Consider the following 17,979-nt stretch of genomic DNA (forward strand, 5'->3'; position numbering starts at 1 on the left):
TTACTATCTCAAAATGCCGTTCCATTCATTGAATTACCTCAGTCCAACCGTCACCAAACTGAAGCATGCAACATTAGACGTATTTTGTTTGGCATGACCTCTAACCTTGCGTGTTCTGTTTTAACCCAATTGTATCTCTTATCAGTATCGCTGTTTCATTAGTTGCTGCCGGTCGTAAAAAGGAGGGGTTCAGAGTGGAATTTCACTCTCAGGGGCAATCCCAAACTTATGTTTCCAGTACATTGTGACACTCTAGGCCGGTTTATTATCCTTCTTATTGCAATTTTACTGCATTCAGTCTTCCTCAAGACTGAATACATTATAGTTTTTCTCTCATATTTAATCGTAGTTTGTCACTTTAGCTTTTGCGCTTTTCATATTGCCAAGTCAGATTCCACGCATCATGCCTTTATCCTTTTAAGATCTTGGATTTCTCTCTTTAAACCACCCCTACTTGGATTGAAGATTAATTTCACCCCAATGTTTTGTAGCCAATTATCTTTTTATCGTTCTAAATTTGCTTTAGTTATTATCCAAATTTTGAAATATATTTCATGCTGCATCTTTCAATGCAAACTACGACGCACACGCGTTAGCTTTTTTGATAAACTGATGACACTGCTTAATAATGCAATCGCCTAAGCACACATGGGTTTTTTAGAAGGGGCACTTCTGACTACAAAGGACCTTGCACTGGTTTATAACTAGAACCCCTTATCTCCTGCGTGGGGGCTGCCTGACGTCCTGGTCCCACAGTAGATTGAGGTGAGACCCCAGCGCTCTGCTTGCATTCTTCCTGCTGGGCCCAATCTTCAACTCTTTCACCTCAGCATGATCATTGTTGATATGTCCTGTTAACACTTAAACCTCTTTACAGGCAAAAACAATTATGTGAACAAAATACTGCATCCATCCCCCCCCTTTGACACATGCCCCACATGTGTCAACACAAATAACAATAAAAACAGACAAAACAGCAATTCCAGATCATCCTACCCGTGACGAACCAGACTTAATTTGTTGACCAGCCATCTCTCCTTCTGGAATGGACACTCACTTGAATGCTGAAACACAACTGGAACCAACTCACGCAAACAAATCACTTTCCATCCAGTAGCTGCTGCCGCAACCTGCTTGACATGGAAACGGCTCCAACAAAACACACCTCAATAAACAAACGACAACAACCCACATCATACAACTCAAACATCACATAATCTCGGCTCTGGAATCAGCAGCGTCCATCCTGTAAATCAACCTGAATTCATCATCAACAAAATCAATCAACCATGAAAAATAAAGGGTTAGGGTTAACAATGAACAAATACAGCATATCATTCTCTCAGAAGGTGATCCGCATCCTGCAAAATTAACATAAATCATATAACCAACACAGCGTCTGTTCCTTTAGCAACGGCTGAGCATTCAAGCTGAAAAAAAAGGTTAAAAACAAAACATTCCACGAAGTCACAATTGTCTTTTGGTCTCAGTCTCTGGCATGACTGCCATATCTAGGGTCACTGTCCAAGTTATTTCGTCTCATTGTCAACATCTGTGTCACCCCTCATACAGTCCAAAGTCACTCACAGCTGGTACAGTTGTGTCCAGCACTATTACCGCAATAGGCCTTCTCCATTTGACTAATTTGGTTGTCAAATGGTGCCATCAGCTATACCACTTCCAGATTATTCGTCCACACAGATTTGGTCAAGAACCGTCACCGATCAGTCAGTGTATCCCATTTGTTGAACCGCACAGCTTATGCAGTATATAGTTCCAGGTGAGAGGAATTTATCCTCTTATCTTGTTCACATCATCTCCAAATCTCAATGAACTTGAATATCTTCACACATGCCTCTTCAAGCATGCCACCTTTTATCAATTAAACAATCCCCCATGTGGTTGATTGACTCCCATTCTCAATATATAGTCTAAGTGTATTTTAATGGTGGCCACCCACCCACACACACACACACACACACACACACTGCACTAGTGACTGACACATTTCCATCCTCTCACTAAACCTTTAATCACACGCAAATGAGTCATTTCACAGAATCAGAGCTAATTTTCTTCAATCAACAGCTCCAATCCACCATTACCAGTATTATTGCTTTCCCCAACTCCTTTCCAACTAATTGTAGTCCAATAGATTAGATGGATATCAATTGCAAGACCTAATTTACCTTGAAAACAACTCCGCCTCCTCATTGGCTCTAATCTCCTCAAATTAATCCTAAAATGAACATTGAATTGTATGTTTAAACCTATTCCCGTAGCCTTCCAAATTACACCTATAATCCTAGAACATGGTTCAAATCCCCTCTTTGTTTGCTTCAATTGTTTAAAAAAACCTTCACACCTAAAGTTGTGCTGTACCTTCAAGTTCTTCTGTTTAATACCTCTTGGATTACAACTGTTCTTTTTTCTTCCCACGTCCATGTGTTTATCTTCTCATCTGTTGTCATCCCGAACCTCTCTTGCAGGTTGTCAAACTCTATTTTGTTTTGTCTTGATTACTTACTCGTTTATTTAATTATTTGTATTTCCTCAACGTCAATTTACTACGTTCATGCCTCCCCTTTTTCTAGTTCATTTTATTGTTTTCTGTGTGTAATTCCTTGGTGTTGTCACATGATCTTAATTACAGTAGTTAAATGTATATAATTTCTTCCTGTTTTGTAACCTCCTATAAGATTTCTCCGACTAAAAGTTTGTGGTCATTCAAATTCACTGTTCGAGCTGCAAATTGTTCATTCCTAATCAATCTACGAATGCTTATTTCCTCAAGAATTAATCCGTCTAGCTAACTATGGGAAGCCTACAATACCCCCCTTTAATGATGCCTCAAATGAACAGTTTGTTTCGTTTCGCTTTTTTATTTTTATTTATTTATTTTCCTTTTCCCATGCCGCTGTCAACCGAGAAAGTATTGATAGAAATATATCACCTAATCATCTGATCAAATCTGGTGATTTATAATTTACCACTGGCTAATTCCAACTCTGCTGCATTAAATCCCTCTGTTAGTTGTCGCCACGTGTATATTTTCCTTCTATTTTAATTTAATTCCATATGACTGCTACTCTTCTAAGATGTAACTCACAAGTATTTTATAAATCAGTTGCCCGATACGAATAGTTAAATTGTTTCCTCTTACTAGAGTTCGTATAGTTAGATTGAGTAATCTAACAGTCCAGCCACCTGCAGACTGAATTGAAGACAGCTCAACTTCCATTCCATATTCTAAGTTTCCCAATCAGGCCATTTGTACTCTGCTTCTTCCACCCAGGCTTTATGAACCCAACTCAGTGGGGGAGGCTGAGCTCCCCCCTTTGACACCCCTCGTTGTTCACTACCTCAAAGCAAAGGCAGAAGACATCTTCTGTTGGGGTCAGAAACAGGAGGTGAACGCAGGATTCTGGATCTGCCTGTTAAATATTTAGACACAATGTTAAATAACATTCTATTTATTAAAAGTCATTAGTTATGGCTAGCCTACTTGTAACTGTATTTTCCAATTCATGGAATTCCATGTTGTATACTCTAGTATTTCTGTAGTGCTGTATGGTTCTGGCCATATTTATCAAACATCTTCCTGCCCCCGACCAATTAAATCTCTTGACACCACACGTAACTTACTCACTTCCCCAAATTCCTTTTCTGACCGTTCTCACTGTCTGTCAAGAAAATATTTCACTGAATCCCTTCATTAAGCATTAATTTTCTTTCGTTCTTCCTTAAAACAGTTCCTCATCCTTCATTTTGCACTTCCTCATTCCTTCATTTTGCACTTCCTCAATCCTTCAAACGTCATACATTTTCCCAATCGTACACTTCCTTAAAACAAGTTCTCAACCCTTCATTCATTAATTATGTAAATTACTCGTCTTCTCCTTGGCCGCCCTCGTGTGCAAGCCTATCCTAGACGCTCACAGCAGAAAAAGAAGGGAAGGGGGGGCGCCTCACTGTTCATACGCCGATCACGCGGCCTCCGGGTTACGAGGGGTTACGCCCCCTACCAAAGGCTCCAGTTTACCGGCCACTCCTCCCTGCCAATTTACGAGCAGGCAATCTCAAGCCAATGGCAACAGCTCCTTCCCCCTAAACTTTCCGCTTGTTCCAATTCACTTACGTTTGTCTTACTCAACCTACCTTGCCTCTCAGTTAGAGAACCAAATTCTGCCCCCGCACCTCAGGTTTGACACCCCTTAAAATTTCACATTTTTTGTTTTTCAAGGCACAATTTTGATAGAACATTCCTTCTCGATCTCGTGATGCCCCCCTTTAACCATTTAATGACTCTTTCCCCACATTTTGACACACAAACAGACGCAGACAGACACAGACACGGGCCCACTCCATAGAAGACAATGTTCACGAAAAGAACAGACACAAAAAATAAACTGACAACAATTCAATCTATTTCATTTTGGCTTATGATAATTCTCGTTTTGATGGCTATTTTTCTCGAAGCTATTTCATGTACACAACCCTCTAAGGTTGGCGGCCAACGGCCACGCGTGCACGCGTTCACGCGCAGCACAAAGACGTGTGCGCGTTTTGGATTTTCCTATATTCAGTCATTTTTGCCATCCTTACTTTCTTCATCCTTATATTAATACAATCACATTATAGTTAATATTATTATCGGTACGTCTCTATTGATTTTCAAAGCGCTTGTCTATCATTATCATTACTTCTGCAGGCTTCCAAACATTTCTCTTGTGTGCACATATCATTCATTTACTGGTATACCATTATAAAACCCCCTAATTAGGCCTAATTTCCACATACTTTCATCACAACTCGTTATAAACCCCTGCGCACATCCTGGGCCAATACGGGGCGGACCGCAGCCGGGTTTTTGATTTTGCGTGGCTTTTACCAGAGCGCATTTGATCACCGGATATGTCTCAAACAGCGGAATCGAACCGGCTTGACAAGGAACCTCCGTAACATACCGATCACAACGACAGCTCCTGGCTCCGCGCCGTCAACACTGAAGTGCGTCTCGTGCCTCAAATGCGCTCCATGCCTCGCTTGCCCAATACTATACGTGGGAGCGCACTCTCTACTTCTGTGCGGATTTCTGTCATTCCAACACTGTCCGGACTTATCTTTTCATCTTCTATTTCTCTCTTTTCATCTCATCTCTTCATAAACCCCTGCGTACATCCTGGGCCAATACGGGGCGGACCGCAGCCGGGTTTTTGATTTGGCGTGGCCTTTACCAGAACACATTTGATCACCGGATATGTCTCAAACATCGGAATCGAACCGGTTTGACAAGGAACCTCCGTAACATATCAACCACGACGACAGCTCCTAGCACTGTGCCGTCCACTGAAGTGCGTCTCGTGCCTCAAATGTGTTCCATGCCACGAAGTGCCGAATACTATACATGGTTGCGCGCTACTCTTCTTATCTCATGAGTTAATTTTTTCATCCCAGAATTTCCTTCTAAACTTACGCCCTGGCCAGGGCTTATCTACTACTTTATTGTCTATAGCTCGCTTCTTAACTTCTCAATAGCAGTTTCAGAATTTTATACTTCTTGTTTCTCATCTCTTTAACCGCTAGAACTTTTTTTTTTTTTTTTTTTTCTTCATTTTCTGCATATTTCTCCCGCACTAGTCTCTTTACTTAGTTTCTTTCATCATTTTTCCTACTTTATCTAATGTTCTTGCATAGTGCGGTTACTTTGACCTTTTCTCATGTCTTAATCCTTACAGTGGCCTTTCCCACTCCAAAAACCAAGACATAGGGACAGCATTTTCCATGACCAACCAACCAGCAGACCCACACGCACAAGCTCTCTTTAACTGCCCCAGAACCCCCGACCGCTCAGACACAGGCGCCCAACATCCATTGTGAGTAAAAGCAACTCACCTCTAGTTCAGCCGGCCGGCTGTTGAACGCCTGCACCCCAGCACCCGGAGGCCCTCACTGGAGCACGAATCCTGTTCGTGACGCCAAAAATGAGGTAAATTTCCGCTGTTGATGTGCGGGTCTGGCTCAGCTCCCCTCCGGACAGGTCGCCAGGCAAGGTTGGCTTGGTGATGGAAAAAACTTCTGACACACACCGGTGGTTGGAAGAAGATTTTATTGATCTCAGCTGATGTCAGAAGTTCCCAAAAGAAAAAGGTGTCCCCTTCTCGCGCCTTCCCTTCTTAGAGGGAAGGCAAACAAAGGACATGAATATCTAATTTTCCCTTATTGCATATGCATTTTATCCAGCTGTCTCTTAGCTGACTCCTCAAACTGCCCCCATGGCTGCGGGGCACAGACTCCGCGAAGGTGCGACTTCCCGGCGCCAGACCCCTCTTTTGTAAACCCCCTCCTTGGGACGCAGATAACCCCTGTTCTGCTTCCTGACCCCCCGTAGATAAAGTTAAAGTCTCGTGCCTCTCAGGGCGGCAATCTACGTGTCAAAGGGGGAGTCAGGAAGCCCTGAGGGAGTTCAAAGCAACAGTTGTCATGGCCATAAAATAAGTTGTCTATGTCAGACCTTGTGAAAATACACTACAATATTATACGGAAATATAACATTAGTTTTCACTGTTATGCTGATGATACGCAGTTATCCATGCCGTTGGATATAACGAATCCGCGTGATTGCGATAAATTAGAGGCGTGCCTTGCCGAAATTAAACAATGGATGTCTTTCAATTTTTTGCGTCTTAACTCAGATAAAACCGAGATGCTCATCATTGGACCAACGCGTCATCTGTACTTTTTCAAAGACACCACTCTGAGTATCGATAAATATAATATTGCCCAAAAGGATTCAACAAAAAATCTCGGTGTTATATTTGACGCAACTATGTCTTTTCAAATGCACATTAAAAATATTACTCGAACTGCGTTTTTTCATCTGCGTAACATTGCTAAAATTCGCCCAATTCTATCAACGTGTGACGCAGAAATCTTAATCCATGCGTTTGTTACGTCTCGCCTCGACTATTGTAACGCTTTGCTCTCGGGTCTCCCCATGTCGAGTATTAAAAGTCTGCAGTTAGTTCAAAATGCAGCAGCTAGACTCTTAACTAAGACGAGAAAGTTTGATCATATTACCCCGATATTAGCCAATTTGCATTGGCTTCCGGTCCACTTGAGATGTGATTTTAAAGTTCTGCTAGTTACTTTTAAAATATTGCACGGCTTAGCACCTTCTTATCTCGTTGACCTCGTGGTACCATATGTTCCGTCCCGAAACCTTCGCTCACAAAATGCTGGTCTTTTAGTGATCCCGCGAGCCAAAAAGAAGTCCGCAGGTTCTAGAGCGTTCTCTATTCGGGCACCAATGCTTTGGAATGCACTTCCCTCAGATATTAGAGGCGCCACCTCAGTAGAAATGTTCAAAACACTATTAAAGATGCATTTATACTCTTGTGCATTTAGCTGAAATATTTGTTGGCATGTTTACTGCCGCTTTTTTTTCCTTTTGTTTTCTTTTCTGCCCCCTTTTCCCGCGGCTGGGGGATTAGGTGACGGTGACCCACTAGGAAGTTTAAGGCATTGACTAACTGGGCATGCACCTGTTCCAGTGATGTCGTCTTCCTGCAGCACATCATTTGATCAATTTATTTATATACTTTAGCATCTCATTTAATTATTTGTTGGCCTGTTTACTGCCGCTTCTTCTCTTTTCTGCCCCCTCTTCCCCTGCTTGGGAATTAGGTGATGGGGACATGCTTTGAAGATTACGGCACTGACCAACCGGGGAGGGACCTGCTCTGCCGAAGTCGTCTTCATGCAGCGCCTCTTCTGATTTCCTTATATTTCAGCACTTCGTTGAACTACTTGTTGGCCTGTTTACTACTTCTGTTCTTTCTTTATGTTCCCAATTCACCGACTTGGGAATTAGATGATGGTGATTCACTTGGAAGTGGCTGTTCTGAATTTACACCAACTGACCGGTACAAGATCGAAGGCTCATCCTCGGATATGCTGCCATGGAGATTACAGCCCTGGATGAGGACCCACTCCACTGAAGTCATCTTCCTGCAGCACTTCATTCAATTGACTCTTATATTATCTCATCTAACATTGAATAGCATCATTTTATGTGTCAAATGTTGCCCAGTTGGCATCCATTGCAGCCTGGAAGGGGGATTCCCCCATCTGTGGTCCCTTCTCAAGGTTTCTCACCTTTCCCCTAATGGGGTTTTGAGTTTTTCCTTGCCCTTCTGGGGGTTAATATCAGTGGATGTCGATTGTGGTTATGTAAAGCCCTTTGAGACTCTCTGTGATTAAGAGCTATGCAAATAAAATTGACTTGACTTGACTTGTTGCATATGCATTCCCATCACGCTAGTCTTCGGGATTTCCCTCCAAAAGTCCCCCAGAGGGAGAGCAGATGCGTCTCCCCGTTGATACGACCTGTCTATTAGTGACCACCTTAAATTACTTCCATACCCTGGAAGGTCACTGACCTGGCGAGAGAATTGCCCCCACCATAAACAATGCTCAGGCCTATTTTCTCTCAGGGCAGTATCTGGTTACATCGGAACTTCAGAACCAAGACTGGTCACTTCTGTGAGCTCCAGTCCCTTCATAGTTTCATAAAGAGAATTACTTCCTATATCTATATTAGGCCATTTAAAAATACACTACTTTTTAAAAAAAAAAATATTTCAATGTATATTTAAGCTTGCTTATGTAATAATACAATATTTATTCAATTATTTTAATATGAAATTATATCAATATTAATTTAAACCTTTTTATTTCACACTTGAATATTTCTTAACATATTTGTTCATTTGAATATGTATGTAATTTAAATTATTCCATCCATCCAGCCATTTTCTGCCGCTCATCCGGGGTCGGGTTATTGAAATAATTTAAAACATTAGTCATTTTTATATTTCAATATTTATTTCAAGATTAGGACTCTTCTCAATGATCTCAATATTTATAAAATGTTTCCACATTTCTTATTAATTGAATTAGGTCTGTATGTGGTTGCCAATTTTAATATTTCCCTATATAAATAATCCAACGTATAAAAAATTTAATTGGGTATATTTGACAAAATGATAGTTTTTTCCGAAGTGAGATTCTGCTTAGCAACAAACCCCAAACGCTTGATAGAGCTCAACCTAGAAAGTGTATTTAGCAAGTCAGAAATTTATTCAGAAAGTGAAATATTAAATGTATGTGAGGGGATATTTGAAGAGTTTGAGTTTTGTTCAATGGACCATACATATACGAGCCAGCCAAACACAGCGAGAAAACCAGCGCTGACTCCAGTCGCCATCCGATTGCCAAGTCCTGACATTCCAAAACCTTTGAGAGAAACTGAGACTGCTTGCGTTTCTTTCTTGTTCTTTTTATAGTTCAACTTCTAGTTACGTTTTTCACCTTTTCACACAGCGTAATGAAAGCCAGTTGAGCAAGTGGAACGAGTGATTTAATTGATGATTGTGGAAGGCAACGATTTCATAAGCACAGTTTCTTCTCACACCTTTTCCATTAAGTACGTTTAAAAAGACAACTGAAAAGCATAATGTTAACAAATGTTATTCCAGGCAAAGGCAATTAATTTCATTTACATGTTTGATGTCAACACAAAAAAAAAATCATCACTCAGACACAATGGTTCTTCTGGCAATGATCACATTGGCTTAGTGTCAATAAAAAAGCTTTGCAAAATTCAATACATCATATTTTATTCATAATAACATTTACATCTTACCACAAAGTGTCAGTTCCTTCAGTTTTTTGTTTTCTTTTTTTTAAGCTTCAAGGATCGCTGCTCTTCTCACCATCACAATCGTGTCTCTCAGCACTACGTTTAGTGAAGAATTTTTTAGCACAAACGCTGCAACTGAATGGCTTGTCTCCATTGTGTGTTCTTGTGTGGCTTTGTAAACTTGACTTTACAGAGAAGCTTTTGCCACAAACTGAGCAGGAAAAAGGTTTTTCTCCACTGTGCGTTCTTGTGTGATATGTTAAACTTGAATTTTGAGAGAAGCTTTTACCACAAACTGAGCAAGAAAAAGGGTTTTCTCCAGTGTGTGTTCTTGTGTGACAAGTTAAATTTGACTTTACAGAGAAGCGTCTACCACACACTGAGCAGGAAAAAGGTTTTTCTCCACTGTGCGTTCTTGTGTGATATGTTAAATCAAACTTTTGAGAGAAGCATTTTCCACAAACTGAGCATGAATAAGGTTTTTCACCACTGTGTGTTCTTGCGTGTTCTGTTATATGTGCCTTTTGAGAGAAGCATTTTCCACAAACTGAGCATGAATAAGGTTTTTCTCCACTGTGCGTTCTTGTGTGGATCGTTAAATCAAACTTTCGAGAGAAGCTTTTGCCACAAACCGAGCAAGAAAAAGGTTTTTCTCCACTGTGGGTTCTTGTGTGCCTTACTAAATGAGACTTTCGAGAGAAGCATTTGCCACAAACTGAGCATGAAAAGGGTTTTTCTCCACTGTGTGTTCTTGTGTGCCTTACTAAATGAGTCTTTTGAGAGAAGCATTTACCACAAACTGAGCAGGAAAAAGGTTTTTCTCCACTGTGTGTTCTTGTGTGGATTTGTAAATGTGACTTTTCAGAGAAGCATTTTCCACAAACTGAGCATGAAAAAGGTTTTACTCCGTGTGTTCTTGTGTGCCGTTTCAAAGACAACTTTGAAGTTGTTGATTTCCCACACTGAGAACATACCCAACTGTCAGTGTGACATGCCCTTTCACCTTTGGCTTGCCCATCATCATCATCATCATCATCATCGTCGTCGTCATGAGCGTCTGATAATGTGTCCTCATTTTGTGCTTGTGATGGCCCCCAGTGGTCTTCATCACCTTCTGTTGTCACGTGATGACTTGAGCTGCTGCTTGGAGGCTCCGCCCCTCTGTTGTCCTCACGCTCACCCATGTTTTCATCTTCAGTCTTTATAGGGACAACGTTCAGTGGTGACTTGTTGATCTCCTCCTCCTCCTCCTCCTTTTTGATGTGAGTCAAGTCTGGCTCCTCTTTCACAGAACGGAGATCATTTTGTCTGACGTCTGCAGGACACAAAAAGACAAATTTGGTTTGGTCAAGTCAAAGCTCAGGCGGCGACTTCGACTTATATTGTTTCTACCATGCTACCTTGACTTGTGCTCGCCGCACACGGAGCAATGCGTGCAACCCCGATTTGGACCGGACCATGGGGGCATTTCACAAAATTACGTCCTACGATGTAAACCTCCCTTTTGATGCCCGATTTCATTCCTGACATGGTCACAGACGTTTCTGGAGTATGTATTCAAATTCAACTAAGATGCACCATAATTTTTTTTTTTTTAATTTATTTCAATGTATATTTAAGATTGCTTATTTAAGACTACAATATTTATACAATTACTTTAATATGTAAAATTCTATCAATATTAATTTAAACCTTTTTATTTCACTCTTGAATATTTCTTAACATATTTGTTCATTTGAATTTGGATGCAATTTAAATTATTCCATCCATCCAGCCATTTTCTGCCGCTCATCCGGGGTCGGCTTATTGGATTAATTTAATATGTAGGTGTTTTTATATTTCAATACTTATTTCAAGATCAGGACTCTTCTCAATTAGTTCAATATTTATAAAATGTTTCTATATTTATTATTAATTGAATTAAGTCTGTAAGTGGTTGCCAATTTTAATATTTCCCTATACAGTGGAACCTCGGTTCTCGACCATAATCCGTTCCTGAACCCTGTTCGAAAAGCGAATTGTTCGAACACCGAAACCAGGGGTCCTCAATCCTGTTCCTCGAGGGCCGGTATCCTGCAGGTTTTCCAATTCTCCCAGCTGCAACACAGCTGATTCAGATGATCAGAGAATCAGCAAGGTCTACAAAAGTTTGATAACGATCGTTCAGGTGTGTTGCAGCAGGGGAAGATGGAAAACAGGCAGGACACTGGCCCTCGAGGAACAGGATTGAAGACCACTGACCGAAACCATTCCTTTGCTGCTTGCACTGACTTTCTTTGGAGGCATGATTAGGGGCTAAAACACTTCGTACACCTATATAAAACGCGAGAGCAAAACGCAGCACGTCCGCACGCGACAACAGTTGGTCACGAAGAGAGCAAGAGAGCGATCTACACCCGTACGCCGCTCAGAATCCCACCCTCGCATACGCACTCATGCGTCATACCGGCGTTCGAACTCCGAGGTTTGTTCGAACTGCGAAGCAAGAATTTCTCTTTTTTTTTGCAAGAACTCCGATTTGTTCGACGTCAGAGTCGTTCGAGAACCGAGGTTCCACTGTATCATTATAAAAATAACCCAATATATAAAAAATATAATATAGCATGAACAAAAATATTTGGTATATTTGACATAATGATAGTTTTTCCGAAGTGAGATTCTGCTTAGCAACAAACCCCAAACACTTGATAGAGCTCAACCTAGAAAGTGGTTTTAGCCAGTCAGAAATTTATTCAGAAAGCGTAATATTAAATGTATGTGAGGGGATATTTGAAGAGTTTGAGTTTTGTTCAATCGACCATACATATACGAGCCAGCCAAACACAGTGAGAAAACCAGCGCTGACTCCAGTCGCTATCAAGTTGCCAACTCCTGACATTCCAAAACCTTTGAGAGAAACTTTTTCCGTAAACAGAGCTGGAAAAAAAATTTTCTCCACTGTGTATTGTTGTGTGTTTTATTAAGTATGACTTTACAGAAAAGCTTTTGTCACAAACTGAGCAGGAAATTTCCCTTTTCAGAGAAGCATTTTCCACAAACCGAGCAAGAAAATGTTTTTTCTCCACTGTGTGTTCTTGTGTGCGGTTTTAAAGAAAACTTTGAAGTGAATGAGTCAGTGTGACATGCCCTTTCACCTTTGGCTAGCCCATCATCATCATCATCATCATCGTCATGAGCGTCTGATAATGTGTCCTTATTATGTGCTTGTGATGGCCCCCAGTGGTCTTCATCACCTTCTGTTGTCACGTAATGACTTGAGCTGCTGCGTGTAGGCTCCGCCCCTCTGTTGTCCTCATTCTCATCCTTGTTTTCATCTTCAGTCTTTATAGGGAGAACGTTCACTGGTGACTTGTTGATCTCCTCCTCCTCCTCCTCCTCCTCTTTGATGTGAGTCAAGTCTGGCTCCTCTTTCACAGAACGGAGATCGTTTTCACTGACGTCTGCAGGACACAAAAAGACAAACACACATTTGGTTTGGTCAAGTCAAACCTCATGCGGCGACTTTGTCTTATATTGTTTTTACCGTGCTACCTTGACTTGTGCCTGCCGCACACGGAGCAATGCGTGCGACCCCAAGTTGGACCGGACCATGGGGGCGTTTCACAAAATTACGTCCTACGATGTAAACCTCCCTATAGCAGCACAACTGTGATAAACGAGCATTCAAAAAGGAAGCACGTTGCGGCTGATGCCCGATTTCATTCCGGACATAGTCACAGACGTTTTTGGAAGCGAGCTGAAGTTAGCGCACACAGGCTATTGTGTGCGTCTGATGGAACACCTGTTGTGGGACCCTAACTTATTGATGCAGACCACTGGGGGCCATCGCAACAAAATGACATCGATAAAATAGGAATCCTTCAAGTGAAATATGTTTACAATTATTTCATTTGCATTTAGAGATAGTTTCATCGTGGGTACTTTTTGCTTCCATTATAATCTGGATCCCTAAAAGAATTAAAGGGGCCCTGGAATCAGAGTGGCTATTTATTGCATGATTTACGTTTGTTTTTGTTTTTTTTACCCAAAATGACATTTATCCTGCTCGTACATTCCGACATTCCCCTTTTTCCTTTTTTTTAAATAAAATTTCTGTTTCTAAATCAAATTTAAAACAAAATTATGTTTGAAGAGACAAAATCCCTACACATAAGCATTAAGCAACAACACTTTCACTCTGACTTTCATGTTGACATATTTGAATAATGACTGTTTATATTAAAGTTATCCAATACATATTCAAATTAGACTAAGATACACCATAATATTATAAGAGTTCCCTGAATTATTTTGTCACTGTAATGATGCTTAACAGCCATAGGGTGTCAGTAATGAGTAACAATGTAACACAAGATCCCCCACTGATACATCATCATTGTCATTTGGATAAATTACCAGAAACTATTGAGTTGTGGGGGGGATGCAAACCACCTGAGCCACAGGAACTTTATTACCAGGAACGAAATGTTCCTGGACTTGTAGGTAGAAAAGGGGGTTGTGAGTTTCAGCCTTTTTGAGACCATAGTAAGACAAAGATGCAGATGCATTCCTTGCAGCATGCGCTTGTTCACTGATGAGAACCGTGCAACCTTGGATGGATGCATTCAATGGACTGTGGAACCTCGGTTCTCGAACGACTCTGAGGTCGAACAAATTGGAGTTCGAACAACAAAAAAAGAGAAATTCTTGCTTCGCATTTCGAACAAACCTCGGAGTTCGAACGCCGGTATGACGCATGAGTGCGTATGCGAGGGTGGGATGCTGAGCGGCGTACGGGTGTAGATCGCTCTCTTGCTCTCTTCGTGACCAACTGTTGTCGCGTGCGGACGTGCTGCGTTTTGCTCTCGCGTTTTATATAGGTGTACGAAGTGTTTTAGCCCCTAATCATGCCTCCAAAGAAAGTCAGTGCAAGCAGCAAAGGAATGGTTTCGGTGTTCGAACAATTCGCTTTTCGAACAGGGTTCAGGAACGGATTATGGTCGAGAACCGAAACTACGCGCATATGCACAAAACAGTGCAGAGCCACCGGAGGTTCATTGACTCTCACCCGACGAAGCCAGTACAAAGTTAATAAATAAATAAATAAAACCAATACGTACTTGATTTAAAAAAAAAAAAACTCAATATTTTGTGTTTTATCCACTAAAATTGATCAACCGCCATTGATGTTTTCGCCGCAGTGTGCACATTTTTTAGAGTCGGGCAGAATTCCTTCCGTAAGGAATTGCTTGGACAAGATATAAAAACCAGAAAATGTAAAATGTTAAACGAGTTCAAATTTTATACTGGGAAAAACATGGAATTCACCCCCCACTATTGTCGGTTTGCTGAACATTTGTTCAAGTAAAAGTAAAAGGCAACATTTAAAAATAAAATGGCAATAACCGTGAACGCATGTCCCCAAACTACTTAATGTTGTGATGCACATTTCTAACGATAGAAAGTCGTTCTTTACAACGCAAATGAGAGTAAGACGTGTACAAACCTGCTTTGTGTAGCACAACACGAAGCTGCTTGCAACCTTCGCCCAGCAGTTGAAGATGTTGCTCGTTCTCTTCTTTTATTCCACAAAGTTCCTCTTCGTACTTGGGTGTCGTTCTTGCACACATTTTCAAATGATAATTCCAAAAAATCCACACTTGATCTCTTCTTGGCGATGAGTCATGTGCCTCTTTTTGTTAGCGGCTAGCTAGCTAACAAGCTAAGCTAACTACGCCGAAAAGCATCAACGCGCGAAGATGAGGTTATCGGGACACAAAACTTAATGAATTATGTCGTAGTCCTTTCGAGTAGCACTGGACATCCTATGAGAAAATTACAGTCAGTTCCACACTAAATCAGAAGAATTTAGCGGTGGGATTTTTTGTTCCGGCGTGGACAGGTCGGTGGATGTGGTCGAGGTCCTTCGGAAGCTGCGCGCTTGCTAATGACGTCATGCTTTAAGCACGTATTTTTCAAATATCTTTCTTTTCCTCTGTGTTTGTTTTTACCCCTGGCTGTTCTATTTTAATATATATTCTATGTAATATTTTAATTCGGTTGAAAAAAAATGTAACAAAATAACTAAATTCACGCCACATTGGTGAGTCATCTCTCGCGTCACTTCCGCCTATGCCCCGAGAAGCCTCTGCTGCTCCAGCAGTGGGACGTTTACGATTCTCTGACCGATGCTGCGGTTCACTCGGGCTGCAAGATTGTATGAATATAATGTCTGCATATACTAGCAGTGCTTCTCAATTATTTCACGCCGGCCTCTACCGAGAAGAAAAAGATTCGCTCCCCCCCACCACCAATTTTTTTTCTGTCTTTGTATAGTGATGTTAGATTGTCAATAAAATATCCCTTAACTAAGCTAAATTGATAAGAAATATAATTTTGAGAATTATTATTGTGAGGATCTCGAAACTCAGTACTCTGTTGTGCAAATATTGATGAGATGATAAATATTTACTCATACGTTTTTTGTAAAATCTTTATTCACAAAAGCAAACCAAACACATTTATGAATACCAAAATCCATACGATGCATCTAATTTGAAGTACTTAGCACCTGCCATGTCACTCAGGATTTTTTCACGCTTGGGAATCTGATAATGTTCTCTTATATGAAACAAATCAGTGCCTACCTTCTGCCAGGGAGTTGTGGGAAGGTCAGCTACCAGTATTGGCTCTTTGACTTGTTTGTGTTGATGTTTTTGGCAAACTTGGCATTTTTGAATCATTTCTTCTCTGTCTTTGTTAATGCCCGGCCAGTAGATGGCTTCTCGTGCTCTTCTCTTATATTTCTCCACTCCCAGGTGTCCTTCGTGAAGACGCTGAAGTATGTCCTTGTGCATAGTTTGTGGAACTACAATCCTGTCCTTCCTCAGCAGGAGGCCGTCCGCCATGCACAACTCCGCTCTCATCGGGTAAAACTGAGGGCAGTTCCCTTTTGACCATCCATTGTTCATACATTGTGACACTTTGTTCAAGACTGCGTCCATTGCCGTCTCTGCAACAATTTGTTGCAGCATAGCGTCAGTAGCAGGAAGCGCGGCTGTGACCATGTTGATGTGAGCCTCAGCCTCCTCCGCTGTAACGCAGTCCTTGATGTCACTGTTAGGGTGCGGCGCTCGGGATAACGCATCAGCAAGCACTATGTATTTTCCAGGCGTGTAAGTTAGCTCAAAATCATAGCGCTGCAATGTCATCATGCGTTGAATTCTGGGCGTCATGTCATTGAGATTTTTCTTTCTAATTGAAATCAGTGGCTTATGATCAGTCTCTGCTATGAACGTGGGCAGTCCATAAACATACGTGTGAAATTTGCCAAATCCAAACACTAGACCCAGTGACTCCTTTTCGATCTGAGCAGAGCATTTTTCAGTCTCTGACATTGACCTGGATGCATAGGCTACAGGTTGCCATGTGTCTCTCGCCTTTTGCAGCAGTACGGCACCTAGCCCATCTTTCGACGCATCCGTGGAAATTTTGGTTGGTTTTGATGGATCAAAGTAGGCAAGGACTGGCTCAGTTGTCACAGTTCTCTTTAGATCTTGCCATTCTTCGTCATGTTTTGTTGTCCACTCAAAGACTACGTTGTGATGCAGCAGCAAACTTAGGGACTTTGACTTGAAGAGAGGTTTGGAATGAACTTGCCCCAGAAGTTTATCATCCCCATTGCTCGCAGAAGTCCTTTTTTCTCAGTTGGAACTGGCATGTCCAGTATTGCTTGCACTTTGGTTCTGTCTGGCACCACTCCATCTGCTGTGTCAATTCTGTAACTCCAAACAGACATTTCAGAAATCAGAAATCCCTTTATTGACATTGTACTCAAGTGTGCAACGAGATTAGAGATTTCTCTCGTTTTAGTTTAAGTCCATTCATTTTAACTCATTGTAGCAGTTCTTCGAATCTCTCATTGTGTTCTTGTTCCGTGTTTCCCCACACAACCAAATCATCAATGTACACACGGGTTCCTTCCAGACCTTCTATGATTGACTCCATAGCTCTGTGAAAGATCTCAGGCGCAGACTTTATGCCAAATGGCAGTCTCAGAAAACAGAAACGCCCAAATGGTGTGTTGAAGGTGGTGTACCTGCTGCTTTCGGTGTCCAGCTTCAGCTGCCAAAATCCATGCGATGCATCTAATTTGCTAACGTACTTAGCACCTGCCATGTCACTCAGGATTTCTTCACGCTTGGGAATCTGATAATGTTCTCTTATCATGTTTTCATTCAGATCTTTGGGGTCGAGGCAAACACGTAACTCTGGGAAGTTCCTCTTTTTAACACACG

The 17,979-nt window shown here is 41.4% G+C and overlaps 1 protein-coding gene and 1 long non-coding RNA gene across 3 annotated transcripts in view; one reads left to right on the forward strand and one right to left on the reverse strand.

Annotated features, from left to right (window-relative positions):
- The window catches only part of LOC148342411 (uncharacterized), a 108,792-nt gene extending 101,232 nt beyond the window's left edge, over positions 1–7,560 (forward strand). For both annotated transcript variants that reach the window (XR_015842221.1, XR_015842220.1), the window contains exons 2-3: positions 3,296–3,410; positions 5,739–7,560. This is a non-coding gene — a long non-coding RNA (uncharacterized LOC148342411). The remainder of the gene's footprint in view (positions 1–3,295; positions 3,411–5,738) is intronic.
- A 1,576-nt stretch (positions 7,561–9,136) lies between these two features.
- Positions 9,137–17,979, reverse strand: part of LOC148342413 (uncharacterized) — a 154,532-nt gene continuing 145,689 nt past the window's right edge. The window contains exon 3 of the mRNA XM_088288171.1: positions 9,137–10,706. Coding sequence (XP_088144297.1) covers positions 9,754–10,706 — 953 coding nt within the window. The 3' untranslated portion in view covers positions 9,137–9,753. The remainder of the gene's footprint in view (positions 10,707–17,979) is intronic.

Source organism: Idiotropiscis lumnitzeri, chromosome 2 (genome assembly GCF_059441095.1).
Source record: "Idiotropiscis lumnitzeri isolate Australia: NSW breed Sydney's pygmy pipehorse chromosome 2, RoL_Ilum_1.0, whole genome shotgun sequence".
NCBI lineage: Eukaryota > Metazoa > Chordata > Actinopteri > Syngnathiformes > Syngnathidae > Idiotropiscis > Idiotropiscis lumnitzeri.